The sequence below is a fragment of the Petaurus breviceps genome, unplaced genomic scaffold (genome assembly GCF_028583685.1).
Source record: "Petaurus breviceps papuanus isolate PSGF00001 unplaced genomic scaffold, PetGlider_PUasm1.0 185, whole genome shotgun sequence".
Classification (NCBI taxonomy): domain Eukaryota; kingdom Metazoa; phylum Chordata; class Mammalia; order Diprotodontia; family Petauridae; genus Petaurus; species Petaurus breviceps.
Window position 1 is genome coordinate 6566793 of NW_027185797.1, and position 25398 is coordinate 6592190.

Consider the following 25398-nt stretch of genomic DNA (forward strand, 5'->3'; position numbering starts at 1 on the left):
TAAAATGAAGTATGTACACTGGGTTTTTTTAGACACAATACCACTGTGCACTTGACAAACTACAATATAGTACAAACATAACTTTTATATGCACTGGCAAAACAAAGGTACATATGCCTGTTCTCACCAAGCAACCATTTCCACTACCTTGTCTGATTAAAAAAAAAAAAGAAAAAAAACTAAAGAAGAGGGTTCTAAATGATCCTTCAATTATAAAATCATCCAATTTTAGAGACAGTCTGTTTCTTCCATTGCCCAAACTTACTGTATAGTGTCTACCTCTCTACGTTAGTTATTGTGTTCACTGTTTACTGCTACCACCGTCAAATTTATGAAGTATATTTCTCCCAACAACCCATTAAGTTAGGTGACATTCTGGATGGAGTGATGGGCTTGGAGTCAGAAAGAACTGAATTCAAATCCTACCTCATACATTTACTAGGTGCGTCCTCAACAGTAAAATGAGAGTTGGACTTGATGTTAGGTGAAACAGTGGATAGAGTACTGGGTCTGGAGTCAGGAAGATTTATCTTCCTGAGTTCAAATCTGACCTCAGACATTTACTAGCCATGTGACCTTGAGCAAGTCACTTAACCCTGTTTGCCTCAGTTTCCTCATCTGTAAAATGAACTGGAGAAGGAAATGGCAAACCACTGAAGTATCTCTGCCAAGAAAACCCCAAATTGGAGTAGCAAGGTGGCACAGGGAATAGAGCACCAACCCTAGAGTCAGGAGGACCTGAGTTCAAATCCAGCCTCAGACACTTAACACTTACTAGCCGTGTGACCTTGGGCAAGTCACTTAACTCCAATTGCCCTGCCCTCCCCCTCCAAAAAGCAAAAGAAAAATGCAAGAGGAAATAATTGTTCAAATAGCCTGCCCATGATCACAAAGCTACTAAATATCAGAACTGACATGCAAACCCAGGTCTTGTAATGCAAAATTATTTATCCTCCCAATGTGCTGACTGTAGAGACTTTCTAAGAAAATAAGCTGAGGGCAGGGACTGGATCCCTAATTTCTTAGTTTTCTAATTTCTTAGATAACTCAGTCTTAACATGAGTGATTTTTATTAGCTATTAGGTCAGGAGTACATTTACCAAATAAATCAGCAGTCCTCCCCTGGGCAGCCATGGATGAAGCCCATCCAAAGCTGCACAGACAGTACGTAGGCTTAGGCAAGTACTCAACCTCAGACCCTCCATGGCTTTCTCCGCCAAGTCTAGCTTTGGCTTTCTGGTACATCCACACTAGCCCCTTGTCTACACAGGCCAAAAGCAGGCAGAATATTTAAAAAACAAACACTTTTCAACACTCACTTCAACTCAACAGGTATTTACAGAATCCTAAAAACCATTAGTAAGCACCTCCTCTTGCTCATGCTTCCTCCCCCTCCCAGGTGTGCTTCTGACCAGGCTCCACCCATTCCTATCCCCTTACAAACTCCCTTTTATGTGTTGGCTCCCTCCATTGGAGTGCAAGCTCCTTGAGGACAGGGACTCTTTTTTTTATTGTATTTGTATCCCTAGCACTTAGCACAGGGCTAGACATAGTAAGTGTCATATAGACATAAGTAAATAAATACTTGCTACTACTTCCCTACTTACTGTTTTTGGCTCTGGAGATAAAGACAAAAATGAACTGATTCCCTGACCTTAAAGAGTTCATATTCTTCTACAGGGAACATCAGGTACATAGAAAAGTAAATGAAAATATGTGACACACTGTGATAGTAATGAAATTTGAAGATCCCTTTGTATTGCCAAGCTAGCAGGTACTTAGCTCCTAGTTTCAAATTAAGCCTCTGTGAAGAAACAGGAGGTATGAAACCCTGAGAGAGAGAGAGAGAGAGAGAATTTCTCAGCAAGCTTCTGGAGGCTGGGCTGCTACTGCTGGACTGAACTGAGAATTGAGAAGAACTGAGAAAAGAAATGAGAACTGGGAACTGACACAGAACTTGGACTTGTGGTGGCAAAACTCAAACTTGTGGTGGCAGAACTTCTTCTAAGGGTCAGCCAGAGCTGCTGACGACTGAGGAAGCATGACGGTGGTGCTGGTACTTTGCACGAATGTTGTTGTGACTTTGTTAATGTATATGAATGTTATTGTGGCTTTGTTAAGCCTTATCGTCTCAGGAACAGACTGTGAAGGATTTGAGGTGGACTGGACACTGTGAGCTTCAATGTGGAGCAGGAACTGCATGGAGAGCTGGACAAGGAACTGGGAGCTGTCTGCCTTTGAAGTCAGGTGGCAGTTGGCAAGATTTGGACAGGAGCTGGGACCATGGAAGAGGAACCATTGCAGCTGAAAGCCTGCCTTGAGTCAAGATGAAATTGTCTGAGTAGTGATTGATGAAACAGGGTACTGAATATTGACTGATGAAATTATAACTTACTTGTGACCTAGGGGTAGTTGGCTTTTGTATCTTCTACTACTCCTTAAGTGGGTACTGAGTAAATGACTGGTGAAATTGTAACTTAATTGCACCCCATGGGGGTGCAATTTGTACTTTGTGTCCCTTAAGGAGGCAAGGATGACTAAATGATTGAGTTATTAAATGATTGTACTTTGTTTAAAACTATGTGACCACTTTGGTGAAAACTATGTGGCCATTTTAGTGATAAGTTGTTTAGTTGTGACATGGTTAATGCTGTATTTTTATTTTCTGTGAATGTTTTGCTCTGATTTGTTATGGAATAAATAGAGAGTTTACTATACTGTGTAATCAGAATCTTGAAAACTGTTCACAGCAGCAGTCCTCTGGAAAGCTGCGAGTTCATCTTTACATAGGCAATATTAAATAAAGAAATAAGTCATTCTATGGAGGAAAACAATTTTGTCTAAAATATTCATATTATTTATCTATGCACATCCATACTACACTGATACAACAGAAGGAAGTATGGCCCAGTGGAAAGAAGATTGGCTCTAGAGCAAGGATTTTTAACCTGGTATCACCAGGGGCCACACACACAAAATCAGCATGCTAAATTGGAAAAAATACATATTTATTTGAATATAATTTATTTCTCTTGTTTCATGTACTTACAAACATTATTCTGAGCAGGGTTTCAAAGGTTTCACCAGACTGAATGCCAAAAGGCACCATGACACAAAAATGGATCCATAGGATCAGAGGACTTCAAGTCTCACCCATGTCATTTACTACCTATGTGACCTCAGGTGAGGCAGTTAACTTTCCTGGGTCTCACTGTCCTCATCTGTAAAGCAAGAAGGTCAGACCCCATCACCTCTGAGATCCCTTCCAAGTCTACATTCACAATCCCAATATTCACTCAACATTCCATTTTATACAGACAACATGTTCCTTTAATAAGGAAAGAACTATTCCACAAGACTTTAATCTTAAGACAGTCTCAAAGTCTGATTATTCTACAACTTTCTGCTTTATGTGGGTTGGATAAGCCCCACTGAAAATTCCTTTATTTCTCTAGGCATAAAGGACATCTAGAATGTTCCTTGCTCAATGTAGGTTAAAAAGCAATAACCAAGGGGATTATAGGGAATTATTTGCCTTTATTATGAACAAAATATCTTAATTCTTTCCCCCCTTTAATTCTCTAAGTTTTAAAGAACTTCCTAAATTAAATGAACTTCTATCTATGGTGAAAGGATGGGAACCAATGAGTATTAGACATTTACATTAAAATTATCTGATCAATTTTCTAAATCCCCAAGGATTCCAAGCATCTAACGATACCTCCTTGTATTGAAATTGCTCTATCAATTAAAAGAAATTCTTCCTTAGAGGTGAAAGCATAAGGGCGTATAGTTAAATGACTGTCAGTCACATCTACACTTTAGAGAGCAGAGTCTGAAGAGCTTAAGAGAATAAAGTTCCTTTACTTTTTAAAAATGGGATTTGGTGCTTTAGTGTAAATAATGATAAGACGAAAGTCTCACATCTTTTCCAGTCTGCATCAGTCGTGTTTGGTCTGGATTAAGTAGTTATTAATAAAGCTTCAAGAAAGGATTTAGGGGTAACAATGTTCAAAGGCCCAGTTGGTTAGGCATGTCAATGTACTAAGGAAATCCTAATGGACAGTGATATTCTAATTATTGCTCTGGTGACATTCATTATGTGCCCTCGATGTATTCTGACAGCACTATTCTACCAAGGGCTTACGTCAGCCAATTGCTTGTTACAAGCCAATGTGGAAGGAGGCTAGACTTGTTATGTTGTCTGGGCTCACAATCTACAGCACTAAAGTTTGGAGGCCAAATTTTTGTTTCTATGCAATTTGGCTGAAGTGAAGAAACAAGAAAACCCTGTGTTTCCTTAAAGGATTAGCAGAAGGTGAACACAAGACCATCAGTTCTGGTGTTTTCATTGTTCTGGGTTGGAATATTGGGACGGGGAGAAAAGGAATGAACAAATGGACAAATGAATGAGAGAAATAATGGCTGAAACAAAGGACTGCTTCATCAACAGAGCATATAGAGGGACATGTGTAACCATAGTTGGAATTGCCCCCCTGGCATGTTGTCATAGAAATTTTAAAGGGCCTCCCAGGAATCACAGAGACTGGTTGGACTAGAATATATACTCAGATGTACAGGAGAGTCCAGATCCTTTCTGGGTCCTGTAGCTTGAAGGGGGAACATCTACCCTAGAACCAATGCACAAAAAAAAGAAAAATGAAGGATTCAAGCTAGGTCATTCTACATGCTACTCCGTCCAAGCATGGCAGGGAATATGACAAGGATGTTACTGCTTACACCGAAATCAAAACAAGACAAACAGAACTTTTTTCTCCTCCTTCTTTCCTGAGAGGGAAGGGGGAGGGCTGCACTGGGGAAGGCCCCTACCCTTTTACTTCCTGTTCCCCCTCTGATCAATGAGGCAGAGGGATAATAGAAAGGAAAGAGAAAGAAACCAACTCAGGCTAAACATGACGGCAGCATGCTAGGTATGCCTTACTTTGGTGCCATTTTGTAACATTATTGTTCTATGCTATTAACAAGCAATATTAACTAAAAATTAATATGCCTATTAACATTGATTTTGTCTAATTCTATGAGCTTGGAGGTTTCAAGATGGAGAGGAGAAAAACAGAACAAAATGGGGGCTCGAAAGAGGAAGACAGAGGGAGGGGGGAGGGAGGGAGGGAGGGAAGAGGGAAGGAAATAGAGCTGAAATTCAGGGTCATTTCTGTGTCTCTTCGAGTATACCTGCTGCAATGTTTTTGAATCTATGATTAATTTTTAAAAAGATGAGCCTCTGGGCATCAGGGATGGGGTAGGCAGGGATCACATCACATGTAGCATCCTACATACATGTAGAACTCTGTTCCAAATACACTGCATCAAATGTGGCATGTTGCTTCCCCCAAGGAAGGATTATTGTTATTCAGTCATCCAGTCGTGTCCAACTCTACATAGCCCCATAGACTTCTGTCCATGGAGTTTTCTTGTCAAAGATATTGGAGCAGTTTGCCATTTCCTTATCCAGTGTGCCCCCAATTTATAGGTGAGAGACTGAGGCAAATAGGGGTTAAGTGACTTGACCAGGGTCACATAGCTAGTAAGTATCTGAGGTTGGATTCAAATTCCTGACACCAAGCCTGGTACTCAGTCCACTGCACCATTTACTGCCCTCCAAGTAAGGGTACCTGCCTTCAATGAATGTCCTAAGGTACCTGTGTTTCTATAGGATTGCATTCACGCTTCCCCTTTCAGGAATGACTCCAGAACTTTTTGATCCATCTCTGTGTCGGCTCCTACTGTCCCTACAATCTTCTAATTCTGCCCTCGGCTACCTCATCACAATAGTCCTGGCTTATTCTTACTTCCTGCATCCTTGAAAAGATTTTGGGAAGAGTCACACATGTGTATTGCAAAGGAGTTGAGGGAGAGAGACAAAGAAGGCTCACAAAGCATGACCTAGACCTATATCAACCTTGGAAATACCGGTAAGGCTACCATTCCCCCCATTACCATGCACCAGCAGCCGTCCTATTTCATGGCACTCCTTAAGAGTCCTTTGGAAATGTTGGCACAACCCACTGCTGCTGCCCTTGGTAGCAGCCCCTGAAGCCATGGGAGCCGAGATGAGAGGCTCCTCTCCATCCTGCAAGCAGCAATACCACATTGTCTCTCTGTATTCCAATCCAACAGCATCCTCCTCTGCTGACACAGGGTCAGAAGATTTCAGAATTGGAAGGGACCAGCTGGCTTAATCATCACGGAAATCTATTAACAGTAGCCCTTTCAGGTTTACAAAGCAGTTTGCCAATATCATCTCATTTGATCCTCCCAACAACCCTGGACGGTAGGTGCTGTTAATACCCCCACTTTATAGCTGAGGAAACTGAGGCCCACAGAGGCCAGTTGATCTGCCCAGCATCACCCAGTGAGCTCAGGTCTTCCTTCCTCCAAGTCCAGTGCTCTATGCACTGGGCCACCTAAGTGCCTCTAGAACTACCTCCTGAAACATCAGAGCTGGTTTAGGACTTAACAATCACTTAGTTTAACTCCAACATTTTAGAAACAAGGGACTTAAAGTTCAGAGTTAAAGGAACAAGGCTAATGCCATGCAGCTTCTTAGTGGAAGACCCATGACTACAGCTGTGGTCAGTCTCCTGATCCCCCAGTTCAGAACTAATTTCATCTGAAACAGATTTATACTTTAAGTATCCAGAAAACCTCCTACCTTGAGATCTCTTGAAGTTGACTGGGTATTAACACTTTAATTCTCTAAATCTTCCTGCAGTGCCAGAAAGGAAGAAACTGTCTTTGAATAGGCTTGAAAAGAGAGAAATCAGAGCCTGAGGGAAAGTGATTTAAACATAGAAAAGGAGAGTCACCATACACATTTTGTCTTTGTAAGCTTCTTCCTCTTCAAATGAGAGAGAACTGCATGAAGATCTATTTGGTTAGGATTCTTCATATATTCGTATATGTTCACGTTGTCTCCCCAGTTAGAATGTAAGCTCCTTGAAGGCAGGGTCTACAATCCTTTTATCCTTGTACCCCTCACTCCCCCAGGGTTTGACAAAATGCCTGCTCATGGAAGGCACTTCACAAATCTTTGTTGATTGATTGTCAAAATATGTACAAGTTCAACCAGGAATATGACATTTTCAAAAACTAAATGCCCACTTAAATTCTGTATCTCTTATCCAAGGTGTAGAAAGATCCATTTGCAGAGGTTTCTTTCCTTAATGCTAGCATTTGCTCTGTGATTGATTTAAGTTCAAATCTTCTCTTGGATCCTATTAACATTCTGGCATATAATAACAGCCATAATTATTAATAAACCACAACTATAATTGTGTAATTATCATATCACGGTGCTTCTCACAGTAAATGTAATTATAGGGAAGCAATGTGATAGTCTCAGCACACCTGAGCACTTGCAGAGACACAGCTCCCACGAGATGAAATTAGATCCTCTAAGCAGCTTCCCTTGAGTGACATGGAAACTTCGGGGTGATACAAGGATAAAAGGGTAATGGACCAACATTATCCTGTCACCATCTGAAGCAGCTCTGCCCTTTCCCCAATCGTTGTTCAGTCATCTTTTAGTTTTGTCTGACTCTTCATGACCCCATTTGGGGTTTTCCGGGCTAAGATGCTGGAGTGGTTTGCCATTTCCTTCTCTGGCTCATTTAATAGATGAGGGATTGAGACAAGCAAGGTTAGGTGACTTGCCCCTAATCACACAGCTGGTAAGTGTCTGAGGCCAGATTTGAACTCAAGAAGATGAACCTTCCTGATTCCAAGCCCAGCATTTCACACACTATGGCACCACCGAGGTGCCCATCCCCAAACATGGGCCTATTTCAAATGTTCCCTCATGAATAAGTTTTAGAAAACAAAGAGTGCTCCTCTCATAGCCAAAGGGAGACTTCCTTTGGAGGTAGAAAGATTACTTTGACTCTTGGCTGCCTTATCTTCTCTGGTCATACATAATAAGAAGGGAGCTGAAGAAGGTCTGTAGTGTCATGGCAATCACAAGGGGCTTGGGGAGGAGGAGGGGCAGGACCCGGGTTCTAGTTCCCTTCACCAATTAGCTCTGTGACCTTGGAGAAATCACTTAAACCTTCTAGTCCTATATTTCTTCATTTGTAAAATGAGACTTGATCAGTAGTGTCAAATTAAAATAAAAATTAATATTGTCTTATAAAACCACAATTAACACTATCTATGTATTTGTATTTATTTCATTCAACATTTCCCAAATCCATTTTAATTTGGTTCTGGAGTTTGCTACCTCTATTCTAGATGATTCCTAAGGTCTTTAAGGATCTGATGCAGCCCAACCTAACAAGTATTTATTAAGCTCCCACCATGAGTCAGGTGCTGGGAACACTAGCACAAAATGAAGGGATCCACCTTTAAAGTATAGATTCTGCTGGGGGAGTAAGAGGCTCTAACATGAAGAACCAGCAAGAATACACATGATTATTTGAAGATGGAGAAAATAGTAATAACTAGGGAGATTAGGAAGGTTTCCTACAGGAGGGAGCTTGTGGGATTCTAGAAGGTAGGATTCAGGCATGTGGTACAAATCATGGCGGGAAAATGGAGCACACCAGTCTGGATGAAGTTCTATTAATACCAAGATGCCATGAACATGTCTTAAGAAGCAATGGTGGTCTCAGAGTATATGATGGTGTTTGTAGGAAAGAATGAAAACAAAGTTGGCTTCCATATCATTCTTGCCTCTTGAGGTCTCCCTGACCCTAGAGAATCAAGAGTGTGCTGTCCCTCACAAACCTCTGACTAAAGAACAATGAGGACAGACAAAGGAAGATAAAAAAAAAAGACATCTTGTGAGTTGTGGGGTCCCAGAGAGGGAGACACACGCTACAAATCCCTGAGAAGCCAAGAACCGAATGAATCAGTGAAGAAATGATGACCAAAAGGACAAGAGCTCGACGGGTGGTCTTCCTTAGACCAGCCACTGTTCCTGAGCAAGCTACCTTTGGAGTGTGTCCAAAAGTCCATGGTCACCTTAGAGAGATGTCGGAGTCCTGACATTTCCCAAGTGAGACATTCCCCCTCCCCTCCCCCTATAGCGGCAGAACAGCTGTTATCTGGCATTAGAGGGAAATCACAGAAAAGCTATTTGGAAAGAGAATTTAGAAGCAAGACTTTATTCTTGAAGGCCTGTGTTCCATTTATTGAGACCGACACCCCTAAAGAAATCTCAGTTTTGTTTTTCAGACCCAATATCTTTCAATAACTGACTGACCTTCATAGCTATGGTCTTTTCAGCTTGAATGAAAGCAATCTGTTTCTTTATAATGTAAGAGTCAGGGAGATTGGACTTCTAAGGAAATCCTGTAAAATCTCTCATTATGTGGTAGGCCTCATACTGGATTACGAGAGCCTAGCAAAATTCAATACCTTCTCACCCTGGCAAAGTAGTGGGACATTGAATAACTCTAGGGTTCTTGTGGGGAGGGGAAAGAAAAGGTGTGGAGAGGTTGTTAACACTATAATATCAAACAGGAAAACCTGAGAATGACTTTCACAGGCCTCCTCCAAGTGGTAAGGCTGACTTAAGAATTAAAGGGTCCTCTCCAAGTTGCACACCTCTGTCTGGACGAGACATTTAATCTCCGGGCTTTAATCTCCTCGTTTGTTAAAAAAAAAATAGAGGTGGTGGAGAAGGATGGATGAATAACAGTGTGATCAATAAGGTTCCTCCCAGTTCTGACATTCAATGGAATGAACGAGTGTTAAGCACCCACAATGTGTGTATGATGCCACAGGGAGAAACATCTTTCATTAAAGGAGTGGGTACAATATGCACACAAGTGGATGTGATGGTTGTTTGTTCCATTTACATGCTTGTAGTCATTGTGTATATTGCTTTGTTGGTTCTGCTTGCTTCACTCTGAGTAATTTCATGTAAATCTCTCCACACTCCCCTGTATTCATCACTCACATCTTTTCTTAAATTACAATTATATTCTCTTTATGTTCATGTAGCACAATTAGCCATTCCCCAATACATAAGCATCTAGTTTTTTAAATTCTTTTTTATCACAAAAAATACTATAATATTTGGGGGGCATATGGGAAGCCCAGTGCCTCTAGGCCAAAGCATGTGGGTATTTTAGTCATTTCATTTGCATGATTCCAAAATGTTTGTACCAGTTCCCAGCTTCACCAGCAAAGCCTCAGTGTGCCTATCTATATTACCGCCACTCATCTAACATTGATTGTTGCCATCGTTTGTCATCTCTGCAGGATGTGAGGTGAAATTTCAGAATTGTTTTGATAAGTGATATGAAGCAGTCTTTCATTTGGCTGTTAATAGCTTACAATTCTTTTTAAAAATTATTTGTTTGTTTGTTCTTGGTTTTCAACATTCATTTCCACAAGATTTTTGAGTTACAAATTTTCTCCCCATCCATCCCCTACCCCCACCCCAAGATGGCAAGCATACTGAACACAATAATTTGCAAATCTTCTGAGAACTGTTTCTTTACATTCTTTGATCTCTTATTAGGGAACGACTTTTGATTAATAGATATAAATACATATATAGAGAGAGATTTGGATGTAGATATAGATGTAGAGACACATCTCTTACTCGTTTATTGGGTGCAAAGATTTTTTTTCTCGTTTGTTTCCCTCTAGCACATTAATTTTGTTTGTACAAAAGCTCTTCGGTTCAGCGTAATCCAAGCTATCTCTTTTATCTTCTGTAATTGGTTCTATCCCTTGTTTGGTTATGTACATCAGAGATGGAATTTCAAATGGGAGGAATAGCTAGGAGTCGCACATTATACAACAATATAACACAATACACAATGCTTCAACAGAATGAAGAGATCTCTATCAAATACTATAAGAAGAATCTGAAAATTTGATGTCAACTCACCTAGGGAGCTGCCTGCCAGGACATTTTCCAAACACCTGACCAATGCCTCAATGTCACTGTCCTGTGAGCACAAGAGAGAACAGAAGATGCCATAAGTACCAAAAGATGCATCCAACCTGTCACCTACCTACACCGCAGAGTGAAAGTGACAACCATGACCTTCCTGACCAGAGAGGTTTTCTACCAGTGCCCCTTCAGGAACATGAAGTTTTCCATGACATTCAATACATGAATCATGTTTGTTATTGACCTTGAAGCACCATAAGCCCACAGCACCTATGTGCAGGGTGCTCCTTGGAATTATGCTTGAAATCAAAGACCACTCCTGGTCCTGAGTCGATATTAGCTTCCTACCAAGAAGGCCTGGAATAGTGAAAGCATTTTCTACCATCTGGGAAGAAGAAACTTCCTAATTATGGCATTTTTTCAGGGCTTGTGGCTGTCACAGTGGGAAATTAATATTTGATGATTCACCTGTTTCATTTCAAAGGCAATAGCATATTTCATAACAGCAATCACTGGTGGGGGGGTTTGCATGCACTTCAGCTTAATGTGCTCTTGTGAAGCATCACATAAATATGACTGGTTCCTTCTTTTAATGGCTGATGTGGTTTGGGTAGCCATTACTCATGCATGATGGAAAGTGAAATTTAATCTCACCTCATGCCCAATTTCGGGGGGGGGAAGAGACTGAGACGAATGAACACAAGAGAAGCCCAGAGGAAACTTGGAGAACAACATTCATGGAGGGCTCACTGTAGGCACAGAGGACTGGAAGATGCTGTGGGACAAGGTTTCCCAGTCATTTCCACCCCTGGTCAGACTTCTAAATTTGCCATGGTCCATTGTCTTCTGTGGGGAAACAGATCTTTGAAAAATATGCAGGAAGAAGGAGCCAAGAGGGAGGAGAGAGAAAACAGAAGAAAGAATGGCTTGGCTTAACAGCTTGGCATCATGCTAGAGTGCTGGCTTGGGCTTCATGAAGCCTGGAGTTCAAAGCTTTCACTTGTGTGACTCTGGGCAAGTCACTTGACCATCTGCAGAATGGGAAGTATTAACAGCTGTAGTCCCCCCCCCCCTCACCAGAGCTGTAACGCTCAAGTGAAGTACTGGGTCAAAGTTCTGAATTATCACTTATCATTACTGGTGTTCTCCGAATTCCGTATGTCAGTTATTGTTGTCATTCTGTAAGTTCTAAACGTCAGCCATTATGACTATTGTTATCGGTATTCGCTAAGTCTTTATATCAGCTGTCAGTTATAATTATCGCCATTGTTAATGTTTGGTTTTTTTCTAAGTGCTCTACGTCAGCAGTTGTTATCATTGCTATTATGAGAGTTCTGCACATTAGTTATTGCTACTTTAATGGTGAGATGCCACGGAAGGCTGGCTGTGATGTAAGATCTAGGCACCAGACCACTGTTAACACTTGGAAGGATGGAGCCACAGACACACAGGGAGAAAGCAAGGCAAGGACAGACCCTAAACCAAAGCATCCCTTGGCCAGCTCCCTGGGTCACCTTGCATTGCCCCTCTCCTTGGGGAATTGTCCTTCAGAGATGGCAGCTCTTGGAATCACACCCTCCCTCCCCTTTCTCTGCTTTGGCTCATCCTGCTCTCATGGTCACAATACAGGATCTAAAACTTACACACTTGTTTTTTTACTAATGTTGTGAGATACTCCTGGAATATAAACTGTACCCAGAAGTGGGAAGAAAGGTAGAGTTCACAACCTTCCACCAATACTGTGTTTTAGACTCCTGACAAGTTTAGGTCCTTGTTTTTGCTTTCCTCCCAGTCTCTAGTCTCAACCTTGGTATTACCATTCTTGACTCATGTAGGGAAGGAAATGGCAAATCATTCCAGTGTCTCTGCCAAGAAAACCCCAGATGGGTCATGAATTATTGGATGTGACTGAAAAACAGCTGAACAACAACAAAAATTTTAGAGTTGAATTAGGTTCCTTTTGAAAATTCCTTTATATTTTCAGACGTGGCTAAAGTGGACAATTGTTCTGCCAGACTATGCAAAAATGCATGAGTTTTGGTTGGGAGGTTGTCATGTATATGTTGCTGTTGTTTTAAATTTGCTCAATGTGGCAGAGGGATCAAGGGAGAGAGAGATAATAAAAAAAATACTTATTACGTGAAAAAATGCTTTAAAAATACAGTATTAACTTACAAACAGCCAAAAAGTCCAAACCAATCCAACGAACATTTATCGAGCCCTAATTACTTCCTGGGAATTAGGTTATTAGGGAATTAGGAATTAGCAAAGGGCATCTGAAAAACTTTGTACTTAGTTCTTGGTATGTTGAGTGACATAGGCCTAGAACAACCCACAATGGCTTTGGAATGAGAAAAAGTCTTTTTGGAATCACTTGTGAGTGTCACCCAAAAAGAAGAAGACCTAAATCAAATACTGGGTTAATTTGGCTATTAAAATGCATGCTTTTCTGTCCTTTTATTTAAATGTTCACCTATGCAGAAAAGACTGCAAAATTCCTGCTGTCTATCCATGATGGAGGTTAAACAGAAATGGAAATGTTCCATGTTCATCCTGCGATCACTGACTAGACTGACCTATTCTGATGGGGGTGGGGGTGTGGGAAGCAAGATTCTCACTCTTGTTTCATGTGCAACTGATGATTAGGACACGGGCACAGAGCTCCAAGAAGCCCTGCTGAACTGCATCCCCCAGTTTTGTGCCATTATAGGTCAAGGAAAGAAAGGAGATACTCAGCTAATTACTACCTCCTTTTTCAATTCCTTCAAAATTTTCTGGGACCGATTAGGATGGAAGCACTTGAATTTTTGTTTTCATTCTCATCGCCACAACAGCCCTGAAGCATTCTGGTTCAGTTCAACAACGAATATAGTCGAATTCTTTCTATATGCAATGTTTGGTGCTAGGGCCCTGGGGGTACAAGGATGAAAAATGACACAATCTCAGAATTTATAATCCAACAGGGGAGAAAAGATGGGCACACAAATAATTAGCATGCAGCATTAGCAACAGAGAAGTCCAGGCAAGGTCTTATGAAGAATGGTAAATAGGGTATAATTACTTGCAGCTTGGCCTGGTAGGATGGAGGGAGGAGTCAGAAAAAGCTTACAGTAGGTAAGGAAGGGAGAGGCTTTAACAGTCAGAGAGAGTGGCAAGAGGTGTCCTTTCTGGGCATGGGAAATGGCATGACATGAAGATGAGAAGGAGCAGCTCAAGAAGAGAGGGTGGCCTCATTTAGCTGGAAAGTGGAGCATAAGAACAGTTGTACATATGAGACACGGCTGGAAGGGTAGGTTGGAGTCAAGACTCTGGAGGATGTTGCATTCATTAGGGAAGGGAAATTCACTGAAGGTTTTGGAATATAAGACTGACGTCATCAGAGGGGATGGTCAGGGATATTACTCAGGGAATAGTGTGAAGAAGGGACTGGAGGGTGAACAGAGACATTACAGAGGCAGGTAGACCAGTTGACCTATTATGGCTATTTATTGTAAACAGGAAGACATATAGACCTGAGCTAGTTAGATGCAGTAAGAATGAAAGGGGATGATGGAGAAGGAATAAGCAAATGAATGGGTATAGGTAGAGGGGGAGGGAGGAAGCAAGGAGGGAAAAGGTGATCAAAGATGACTGTGGTTTTGAGCCAGAGTGACTGGGAAGAACAGGATGAGCTCAGTTTTGGCCATGATGAATTTGACATCCAGAGATCTATCCACCAGTTAATACTGAACTAGAACTCTGGGAAGGAATCTGGGAAAGAGAAAGATTTTGGAGTCATCTGCCTAGAGGAGATAACCAAATCCATGAAAGTAGGTGAAATTACTAAAACAAGGTGTTGTGTAAAAAGAAGACAAAGGAAAGAATATTGGTGGGATCTACATTTAAGGTGGAGATGGGAGGAAATGAGGAGCTCAAAAAGGAAATGGAGCAAAGAAGTGGAAGGAAAACAAGCAAAGTACAGTGTTGTAGAAGCCAAAGGAGGAGAAAATAACAAGGAAGAAGTAGGCAACAATGTCATGTACCAAAGAGAGGTTGGAGAGGATGAGAACAGAAAAAAGGTCACTGGATTTGAAAAAAAAATCAATGGAGGTAGGAGTAGTGGTAGAAGAGTGCCAGGGACAGAAATCAGAAAACAAGGAATTGAGGAATGAGTGATGGTGAGGAAGTGAAGGCAATAGGTATAGACTACCAAGAAACCTGAGCATTAAGGAGGAGGAAACAGAGGAGATGATAGCTTAGTTTCAGATGTAGAGAGATCAGGAGGGTAAAAGACAGGGTTGCCCTATAAAAACATTTATACATACACAGTGAATGAGGACGCCTTTGACCTTATCTTGAAATGAATTTCTGAATTTACTTTTCTGCTAACTTGGACTAATTTGACATTTTCTGATATTTCATTACCTGTACTGCAAGAGCTTAATAATTCACAGAATCTTAATTAATTGTGGCAAGAAGTGTACATAACAATTAATGAGATCAAGGTCCTTTGGGTCTTGAGACGTGGGCACTAAGACTGCTCCCACAAAAACCTGAGAAAAGTGACATCCTTCTCCAATTTGCTGAAAACAGAATTTAAAGTACTTGAATTCTATTCTATGTCACTCTGGTGAAGTGCACCAAAAATTAGATCAAAAGTTCATTTTTTTTTTTTTCAGATTCTGGCTAGGTTAAGGTCATATTAGAAGTTCAGAAGCATAGCTTAGGGTGAGAAGGAACCTGAACAGCTATCTAATCTAACCCTCTCCTTCTACAGAGGGGAAAACTGAGGCCCAGAAGGATAAAGTGTCTTGCCCAAAGTCACATAGCTTTTACAAGTAATGGGGAGAACAAAAATGGGAATGACCCATCTTCCCTAATAATTTTATTAGAGCAAAATATTCTATTTCTTTTGAATAATGAAAGGAAATCAAACATGCCAGAATTCCTTCTTTTCCCACATAATCATGGAATGTTAGAGCAAGGAGTAAACAGACTATATTTGTGATCAAAGGATCTGAGTTCAAATTCAGATTTGGTCATTTGTTGTGACTTTGGATAATCCCTTCTCTTTTCTGGGTCTTAATATCCTTATTTATAAAATGAATGCATTGTACTAGATAACTTCTAAGGGCTTCCAGTTCTGAACCTATGGACCTATAATTCTATAAGAAAGAATTATCATTTCATAGATGAAAATGCTGAGGTCCAGAGGAATGAGGGTTCCCACCCAAAGTCACCTAAGAAGAGCTGGGACTTAAACCCAACACAAATTTTATGGGGAATTAAATAAGGCTCATTAGCATCATTCAAATCATCTTTACCACTTACAACAGAAACATGAGATGTGCAAATTTAGAAACATCTCCATTCCAAATGCTCAAGTGGACTATTTGTGTCCAACCTATGGTAAAGCCCTCTGAGCTTGCACTGATCCAATTGGCCACAACTGGACACACTATCCCTTGACCCCAACACAGTGATGTCATCTTAGTGCTCTTTGAGAATGAAAGACAACAATTAACCACTTATATTTTAAAAGTCAGTACTAAAATGACATTGTAACAATGAACATGTAATGATTTTGCTGGATAAACCTAATAAAATCAGCCAACTTGACTGCTTCAGGACAAAATTATATTATGCTCATGGAATACTAACATCTAAGAAATTAAAATATAAGATGAATTTATTAGCTACACACTGACCTGTTAAAACAATGAGAATGTAGCCTAGTGTTACATTTATTCAGCCAAGTAACAGCACCCTCACCTCAATCAAAAACCCCATTAAAATGCAAACAGCTCATCATTCCCCGAGTAATACATTTTTTACTTTTAAATTCTTCAATCTTCACTGGTAACATTTTAATATCAATATTATGGGGGAATTCTGAATGCACTGCACATCCCACTATTTTCCAAGTCAACTTAGTGCCAATGCAATTAGCAAATCTACACGCCCTGGAAAAATACAAACTTTAAACCATGAGGGACTTAGAAGCCTAGAAAAGTTATTGTTTAATTTTTGTAGGTTTATAGGGTTGTAGCTATGGAGGTAGAATGGAGCTTAAAGATTATATTCTTAGATCACAGATATAAAGCTAAAAAAAAAGAATGAGAAAAGACCAAGGTCACCTTGAAAGAACAGAATCTCAGACTCTTAGAAGAGACTTCAGAAATCAACTCTTAACCTTGTTTGTGTCATGGAGCCCTTCGGTAGTCTGGTGGAACCTATGGATTACTACTCAGAATAATGGTTATAATGAATAAAATAAAACACATAGGTTCACAAAGGAAAATTATCATATTAAAATACATCAATTATACTGAAGTACAATCTGTAAACAGAAAGATTACAATCATGTGGGGCTTAGTGATGGGTCTAATAACTACAGTAATTTCAAGTATAAATGATATTTCAAGAGATCGGCAACAACTATAATGTGATATGAAAATATCAGTAATTTCTATGGGTAATAAAGTCACAGGCACTGCTAATACTGGTATATTTTTCCTACATTCATAATGGATTTTTCACTGTTGCCATTCTGTCATTTCAGTCATGTCTGTTCTTCATGACTGAAGATTTGTGGTTTTCTTGGCAAAGATACTGGAGTGGTTTGCCACTTCCTTCTCCAGTTCTTTTTACAGAGGAGGAAACTGAGGCAAACAGGGCAAAGTGACCTGCCCAGGGTCACACATCTGGTGAGTGTTTCAGGCTAAATTTGAATTCTGGAAGAGGAATCTTCCTGACTCCAGGCCCAGCGCTCTAACCATTGTACCACCCATTCATAATGGAAGGAAATGCTAAATTTCAGCTAGAAATTAACAAAAATAAAGATGTGATATATTTTCCCCATCCAAAATCTTCTTATTTTACAGATGAGGAAACTAAGCACCAGAGAAACAAAGCAAATTGCTTAGACCATGGGGGTGCTAAGTTGCAGAGGCAAGATTTGGACCCAAGTCCTCTGTCCCAAATGCAATGGCCTTCTTACTGCACCACACTGATTCTTCAGGCAGAAGCTGACACATGAATGAGCTGCATAGATCAGATTTTCAAAAGCCCTTTCTTGATTATACACTTGGTTTAGAGCAGAGATGTCAAACACAGGCTCCTCTCCACTGCTACCTGGACCAGATTAAAATGTAATTGAGAAATATTTAACAAAATAAATGAAAACACAATAGAAAGCAGATAATGTTATTATGCAGTTTTCTAGGTCAATATTGGAGGAGGAAATGGCAAGCCACTCCAGTATCTTTGCCAGGAAAACTCCAAATGGGGTCAGGAGGGGTCAGACCAGACTGCAAACAACAACAAGAAGTCAATACCCAGCCTTCAGGGGCCCTTATGTACAGGTTAGAGGCAAGTTTGATACACCTGGTCTAGAGAATACAGTGATAAAAAGCGAGTTAAAAACTGTTTCCCCTACTCAAATTCTGGCTCATTTCTCTCCTTTTTTTTTTGGAGGGCAATTGGGGTTAAGTGACTTGCCCAAGGTCACATGGCTAGTAAGTATTAAGTGTCTGAGGCTAGATTTGAACTCAGGTCCTCCTGACTCCAGCACTGGTACTCTATTCACTGCGCCACCTAGCAGCCTCCAATTCTAGCTTATTTCTAGGCAGAAGCTCACAATATGCAAGACAGAGAACTCTATATTCTATGTTTAAATTCAGTATCTTGTTTAGAAAATCAAAAAGCAGAAGAGGTTGGGAAAATGTATCTGGCAAAACAGATTTCATCTTTTATGCCTATTAATGACCTATGGACATTGCAAAATGTTGTCTATGGTCTTTCATTGTATTCAAACACAAATGCAAAAAACTTAAAACTGATACGATATGGGGTCCAATAAGTATTCAGTCATATCATTATACTGGTGTTTGTGCTTAAAAAAAAGCTTGAAACATCAACTACTAAAGCTAAGTTTATCCCCATTTTCTCCTAAAATGATTTTCTTTTGCTTTCAAATTGTTTTTATTGTAAATATAATTGCTATTAACAAAAACAAACATATTTGCTATATAAAGTGTTAAACATTACATAAAGCCTTTAGAATTTCATAGTGTAAAACCAAATGAATTAACAACAAATATTTTTAAATGCTTTTATCCTGTGTCCTTTCTGAAATAAAATTTCCCCTTAGATTTGCTGTTACAATATTTTTTAACATTGTAAGGGGACCTGTGGCTTGATTCAATCTCCTCCTGAAGCTCTCTGTAGCTCTCTGAAGTTGTTACTATGGGCAGCCTACATCTAAGTAGCTCAATGACTGAATTTTCTGTGAAGTGAGCTAGAGATGAGACCCCCTATATGAGAGGTGGGTGCCACTGATTCGTTTAAAGCGTCAACTCTAAAAACAAACAAAGAAACAAAAAATAGAAATGGAGAGAAGCACAGCCTTGAAATATTTACATCGCAGATGTAAAGATATTTTATATCTTGTACGTACAGAGAAAAACAAAATTAAAAGAAAGGAATAAGGAGAGACACAAATAAACTGCTTTTCTCTCCCATTTCCAATCCCCATCCCTGGAAGATTCTTCCTTCTATTGGGAAAGGAAGAGTTTGAAAGAAATGCCTTTGGGATAGAAAGGCTAGAAGGCCTTTGCTGATAATTAAGTTTACAGATGGAGGGTTGATGGCATTAAATAATGTTTTTAAATGCATAACATAAGGCACATAGTATTAAAAAGGAAACTGGTCATAATAATAAAAAATAACAAGTATTTGTATAGTGCTTTAAGGTTTGCAAAGTGTTTTACAAATATCTCATTTTTTTTACCCTCATAACAACCCTGAGAGGTAAGTGTTATTATTATTTTCATTTTAAAGATGAGCAAACAGAGGCAAACAGAAGTTAATTGATTTGCCATTGTCACCCAGATGCTAAGGGTAGATTCCTGAAGGAGGATTTGAACTTCTAACTCCAGGCCCAGTGCTCTATCTCCTTTACCACCCAATTGCCTCAATTATATTGAAATACAGTCACCAAGATCCTAAAAAAAATTGTTAACCCTAAGTTAAGAATTCCTGCTGTAAGCACTTTTTGTGGTGGCAAAGAATTGGAAATTGAGGGAATGCCCATCAATTGGGGAATGGCTGAATAAGTTATAGTATATGAATGTAATTCAATGTTATTGCACAATAAAAAGTGATGGGCAGGCTGACTTCAGAAAAACCTGGAAAGACTTTCATGAACTAATGCTGAGTGAAGTCAGCAGAACCAGGAGAACATTGTACACAGCAATAACAACATTGTGTGATGATCAACCATGGCCAATCATCTCTGCTTAAAAATACAATGATCTAAGACAATTTCAAAAGAGTCATGATGGAAAATGCTAACCACATTCAGAGAAAGAGCTATGGAGTCTGAATGCAGATGAAAGCACACTATTTTCATTTGTTTTTTGTTTTTTTCTTTCTCATAGTTTTTCCCTTTTGTTCTGATTCTTTTTTCACAACATGACTAATGTGGAAATGTGTAACGTGACTGTGCCTGTATAACCTGTACCAGATCACTTGCTGTGTTGGGGAAGAGAGGGAGGGAGGAAGGAAGAAGACAGAAAATGTTGGAACTCAAAATCTTACAAAAATGAATGTTGAAAACTATCTTTGCATGTAACTGGGAAAAATACTATTGTGAAGTTAAAAAAAAAAAAAGATCCCTGCTGTAAAACATCCATCCTATAAAGGGGTAAAAAAAAAATTTATAAAATAAAAATTTGCAATAGGTCTAGAAGTCTTTTCCCCTTTGAGGGAATGATGTTCTCTGATAAATATACTGACATAATGAAAAGCAGAATTACTGTAGAATGACAGAAACTGCTAAATTGAGATGGAATGCTGCAGCATGATCTTACACCATGCCTCATGGCCCAAAAGATTCAGAAATTTATCCAAGAGACAGAGATAAACATGCTTTAGTGGCATAGGAACTTCTCTGACTTAAACATGTTGAAACTTTCTGGGCTGCCATCCAGGCTAGACTTGGAAAACAAGACATCAAAGGTATATTATAATATCCAGCGTGATCAGCTGTGGCTTCATGATGAAGAATTAAAGAATACGTGTCAATGCCAAATTGTGTTAAACAAGTGGCAGCTGCCAAAAGAGGAAATATCACATATTCAAAGTTCTTTGGAAATGTGAAAAATTGTAAGGTTTACTGTAGAAGTTAGTAGCTGTAATTTTTTGCCCTAGTTAATGTGCCCTGACAACCATTTACCTGCAAAAAACCCACTTAGTATTCCCTCAATGCCCAACAGTTCTCAGCAATGGGCGCCATTGTTTATTTATTTATTTATTTTTATATTTTTTTAAGCAATTGGGGTTAAGTAACTTGCTCAAGGTTACACGGCCAGTTATTTCTGGGTGTGGTGCTAAGTATCAGAGCCTGGATTTGGTCCCAGGTCATCCTGACTCTGGGGCCGGTGCTCTTACTCACTGTGCTACCTGGCCGTCCCAACCATTGTATATTTTTAAGAGTGTATCTCCATAGAGCATAGGCATCTACAATTCTATAATTGCAAACACCACTGGATGGCTGCTGTGTGTGTGCTAGCCCACCAAAGACGTAGTGGAAAAGGTCAATTATAGTTACATACCCATGAATCTCTGAAGGAGGGGCCTCCTTCACCCCTGCAAGAGTCACACTGCCCAGTGACTCACCCACCCTCAAGTGTAGGATCCAAGGTGCCTGTCCTGAATGACCACAGTCCAGGCATTGCTCTGCTACTGACTCCCTTTCATCTAAACAAATGTTTGTGAAAGTTCTACAATCCACAGAAACTGAAGCTTAAGGTGACCTTATCCCACAGCTTTTCATTCAGAAACACCTCTCTTATTTTAATCCTGTGACTTGATTTCATGAGATGCCAAGGCCCTTGATTATTCGCATTCATAATTCATGAAAAAGGTGTAAGTTGCTTTTTAGCAAAGAACCATCTAACAACAGTGAATGGATTGGGGCTGCCCTTGAACCTGGAGTCTTTTCTCTCAAGGTACATGGATGCTCAATCACTAAGGAAAGAGAGGTTTTATGCATATGTAGTGAAAAGAAACCAGAGACACAGCTTTGCAGAACTGGGCTGTAGCCACCAACCTTTCCTAACACCACACATTCCTGTCTTTGAATTATGAGTCACTGAGGCTGTCAATCTATCCAGAGTTCACTGTCAATATCTTGTTTGCCCTCTCTTATTAAAAGCTAACTGCGGCTGCCTTTCATTAATGACCAGGTAGCAGCATTCTTTAGGGTGAGCTGAGGGGGAGGGAAGTACCTGGATTGTACTGTGCTGTTGCTGGGTTTGCTTTTTTTAATTGATGCTTTAGCAACAGAATCTCTGGCATTCTGGATGGTGGTTTGAAAGCTTCAAGGATGAGAAGGAAAACCAGAGTGAGGCTGATTAAGCCACATCCTAATATAACTGTGGAAGCATGCTGCAATAGATTTTTTTAGGAGCTGAAATGGTTTTGGTTATTTCCATTTGTTATGACCCATACAGCTCCAGGAGTCTGGACAGCCTGCTCAAGTCCTAATCAATCTTCCTTCCTCCAGCGTTTCACTTATTCTTGATTAACTGGCTGTTGCTTTATACAATCTGAGGCCAGTGATTAAAACTGAAGAATGATCAGAGTACCTGAAACAAGAGGGTTATTTCTCTTATGAATGTGGGAGAAAAGGTTCATTTTCCAAAAAGAATCCCTTAATATAAAACACTTGAGCTTTTTTGTGTCCCTTCGTTTTTGTCTTTGGGTCCCTAGAAATGTTGGTGAATTGGACTGAATTATGATGCTACTTTCTCTTCCTTATGTAAAACCAAACTGAAAAATCTATTCTTTGGTGGGAGGGGTGTCTGTACTTGTATTTTCATTGGTTTGGGGGATCTGGGCAGGGGAACAATTCAAACCAGCAATTGTCCTCTAACTTAATGGCCTTAGAGAGAACCTTAGAGCACAGCGAGAAAGTATCAAAGATGAAACCTGAACCCAGGTCTCAAACATATGCCTTTTTCTCTACTAGACCATGCCAGCTAATCCTGCAGCTAATTCCCACAGCCAACTGTACTGAGCCCACATATGTAAAGCTGGGAAGGGGGAGTCATAGTAATCATAAGTAGAAAATTTTGACATTTAATATACTAATGTATTTATATTTATGTAGCACCTAAGGTTGGCAAAGGACTTGACACAGATGATCTCATTTCATCCCCACAACACGCCTGGGGCAGGCAGGTGCTATTTTAATGTCCATTTTACAGATGAGATAACTAAAACTCGCCCAGACCCCTGCCTAGTTAATGTCTTCTTGACTCCAAGCCCAATGTGCCTACACTGCTGGGCTGCCTAACAATCATGCTATCTGGGGTAGGAGCCGAGACATAATCTACCCATTTTTCCAGCCCAGTCCCCAGCCCAGTCCCCACCCCAACTGGGTTTGTTGGCCCAGACACCAGGGGGTATCCTGGGGGGAAAGGGCTGCAAGGTAGGGATGGATTCAGCCACTTAATTGTACAACATACTGCCCCAACATACCCCCTTCCTGTCTTTGGGCTTTGGTCTACCATAAATACCTTATATTTCCAACTGCAATGGGGATTTTGGTCCCTATTAAAAAATGCTAAATCTAAACCACTTTTAAAATCAGAATTGATATTCCATTGTGAATATACTTGGAAACCATCCCCTTTTTTCACTCAATGAGAAAATAGTTTCATTATATAATAGCACATACTCCCATCAAAAAAAACCTTTGGGACTGACTTATAAGCATTCTTTGTGACCCACTGTAAACTTCCATGGGCAACGACATTAAGCTATCAGCATCTCCTAACAGATGGGGAGGAACTAAAAAAATATAGCAAATTACTGGAGTAGTTCCTAACACAGAAATTTCCAGTGGAGCTTGGACTAACCTAGGTCTGGTAAGGGTGCCAGAGAGAGACAAGCTATGGGTAGCAGGAAGGCATACTGAGCTTGGGGCGGGGGGAGGCGGGGTGGAGAGCAGGAGGCCTTCTCGTACACTGGACCATGTTGACGGACTTTCAATTAGTTATTTGGGGATTGTGGGGAGATACTTTACATTTCTCCCCCATAAGTTGGCCTTCTCTCAGGAGCATGAATCTGCCTGATCTTTCTTCAGTTACTAACAGGGACTTACACTTGTGTAGCATTTTTAGAATTTACACAGGTTTTCCAGACATCATCTCATTTTCAACCCCTATCATCCGAGCATCCATGAAGCGCTGCCCACTCTGACTCTCCTTTCACAGATAATGTGTTCAAAGGCATTAGGAGGATGGATGGATAATTATTGTTGTGACAAGGCAGTAGTCCAATTACTAGCAGACACTGCAGTAAAAGACACAAATGACCTTTCAGGATTTAATGCAAAAATTGTTCATAGTTTCTTAGGCTATGGAGATCACAGACTCCACCTGTCTATTTCTGCATCATTATTTCAAGCACAGTGTTACCTCCTGGTTCCTCTAACCTAGTTTGCAATGATTCAGTGTAGAGAGATCACAAGGTCTGTGGAAGACGAAATACAGAACAGAAGGGAAGGGTTTTGTTGCCAGTAAGTACATAATAAATGTAGGACTTTGGATACAGGTACTTTGTAGAGCCTTTTACTCTTCAACTGCATGTCAACTAAAAGAGGATCTTGGGAATTGAGGTGAACTTCATCACCCCAGTGTCTACCCAGACCCTGCAAGCTGTTTTTTGTTTGTTTGTTTGTTTTGGGGGGACAAGACAGAATCTCTGAAATAGGTTTGAGAGACAAAGGTTCAGAATCCAGGATTTGACAGGAATTTCCTACCCTCAGTCAGACAATTGTGTGGGACCATGGACCCTGAGTCAGCACCAGAAAAGGGCAATGGATGAATCTAGTCCTAACCTGGGATATTCAGCTTGCTGGAGTTAGCTCTCTGGGTGGCTGCAGTAAACTATAGGAAGTTGTACAAATGTCACAGAGAGACTTTTCAGCAACTTCATAACTGATTGGTAAGAAAAGCAATCTGTGACTCTGGCTGAGATTAAGTCTGTTGGTTGATTGCCACATGTCTGGTCCTGATTTGAGGTCTGCGATCTCAGACTTGGGGTTAAAAAATTCCTTGTGACTCCCATTCAACCTCGATTGTGAGCCTATGTCCCCCAAACCTCCTATGTCCCCAAAACCTATTTTAGAGAGACTGTGTCATGTTTGCTGCCTGATGATATCAGTGTGCAAAAGGATTCCAAAGCCACTAAGATGAGTGATGACAAAGCCTTCACTTGGTCAGGATTCCCCTCTGTGTTTAAAAAGGGGAGAGAGAGAGACAGAGAGAGAGAGAGAGAGGGAGGGAGGGAGGGAAAGAGAGAAAGAGAGGGAGGGAAAGAGACAGTGAGAAAGGGAGACAGAGACAGAGAGAGACAGAGACAGAGAGATCGAGAGAGACAGAGACAGAGACACAGAAAGAGAGACCGAGAGAGACAGAGACAGAGAGAGAAAGATGAGAGAGAGAGAGAGAGAGAGAGAGAGAGAGAGAGAGAGAGAGAGA

The 25398-nt window shown here is 40.4% G+C and overlaps 1 protein-coding gene across 2 annotated transcripts in view; it reads right to left on the reverse strand.

Moving 5' to 3' along the window:
• NEK11 (NIMA related kinase 11) overlaps positions 1-25398 on the reverse strand; it is a 275778-nt gene that overhangs the window by 57309 nt on the left and 193071 nt on the right. For both annotated transcript variants that reach the window (XM_069088393.1, XM_069088392.1), the window contains one exon: positions 10862-10922. In XM_069088393.1, the coding sequence (XP_068944494.1) occupies positions 10862-10922 (61 nt within the window). The remainder of the gene's footprint in view (positions 1-10861; positions 10923-25398) is intronic.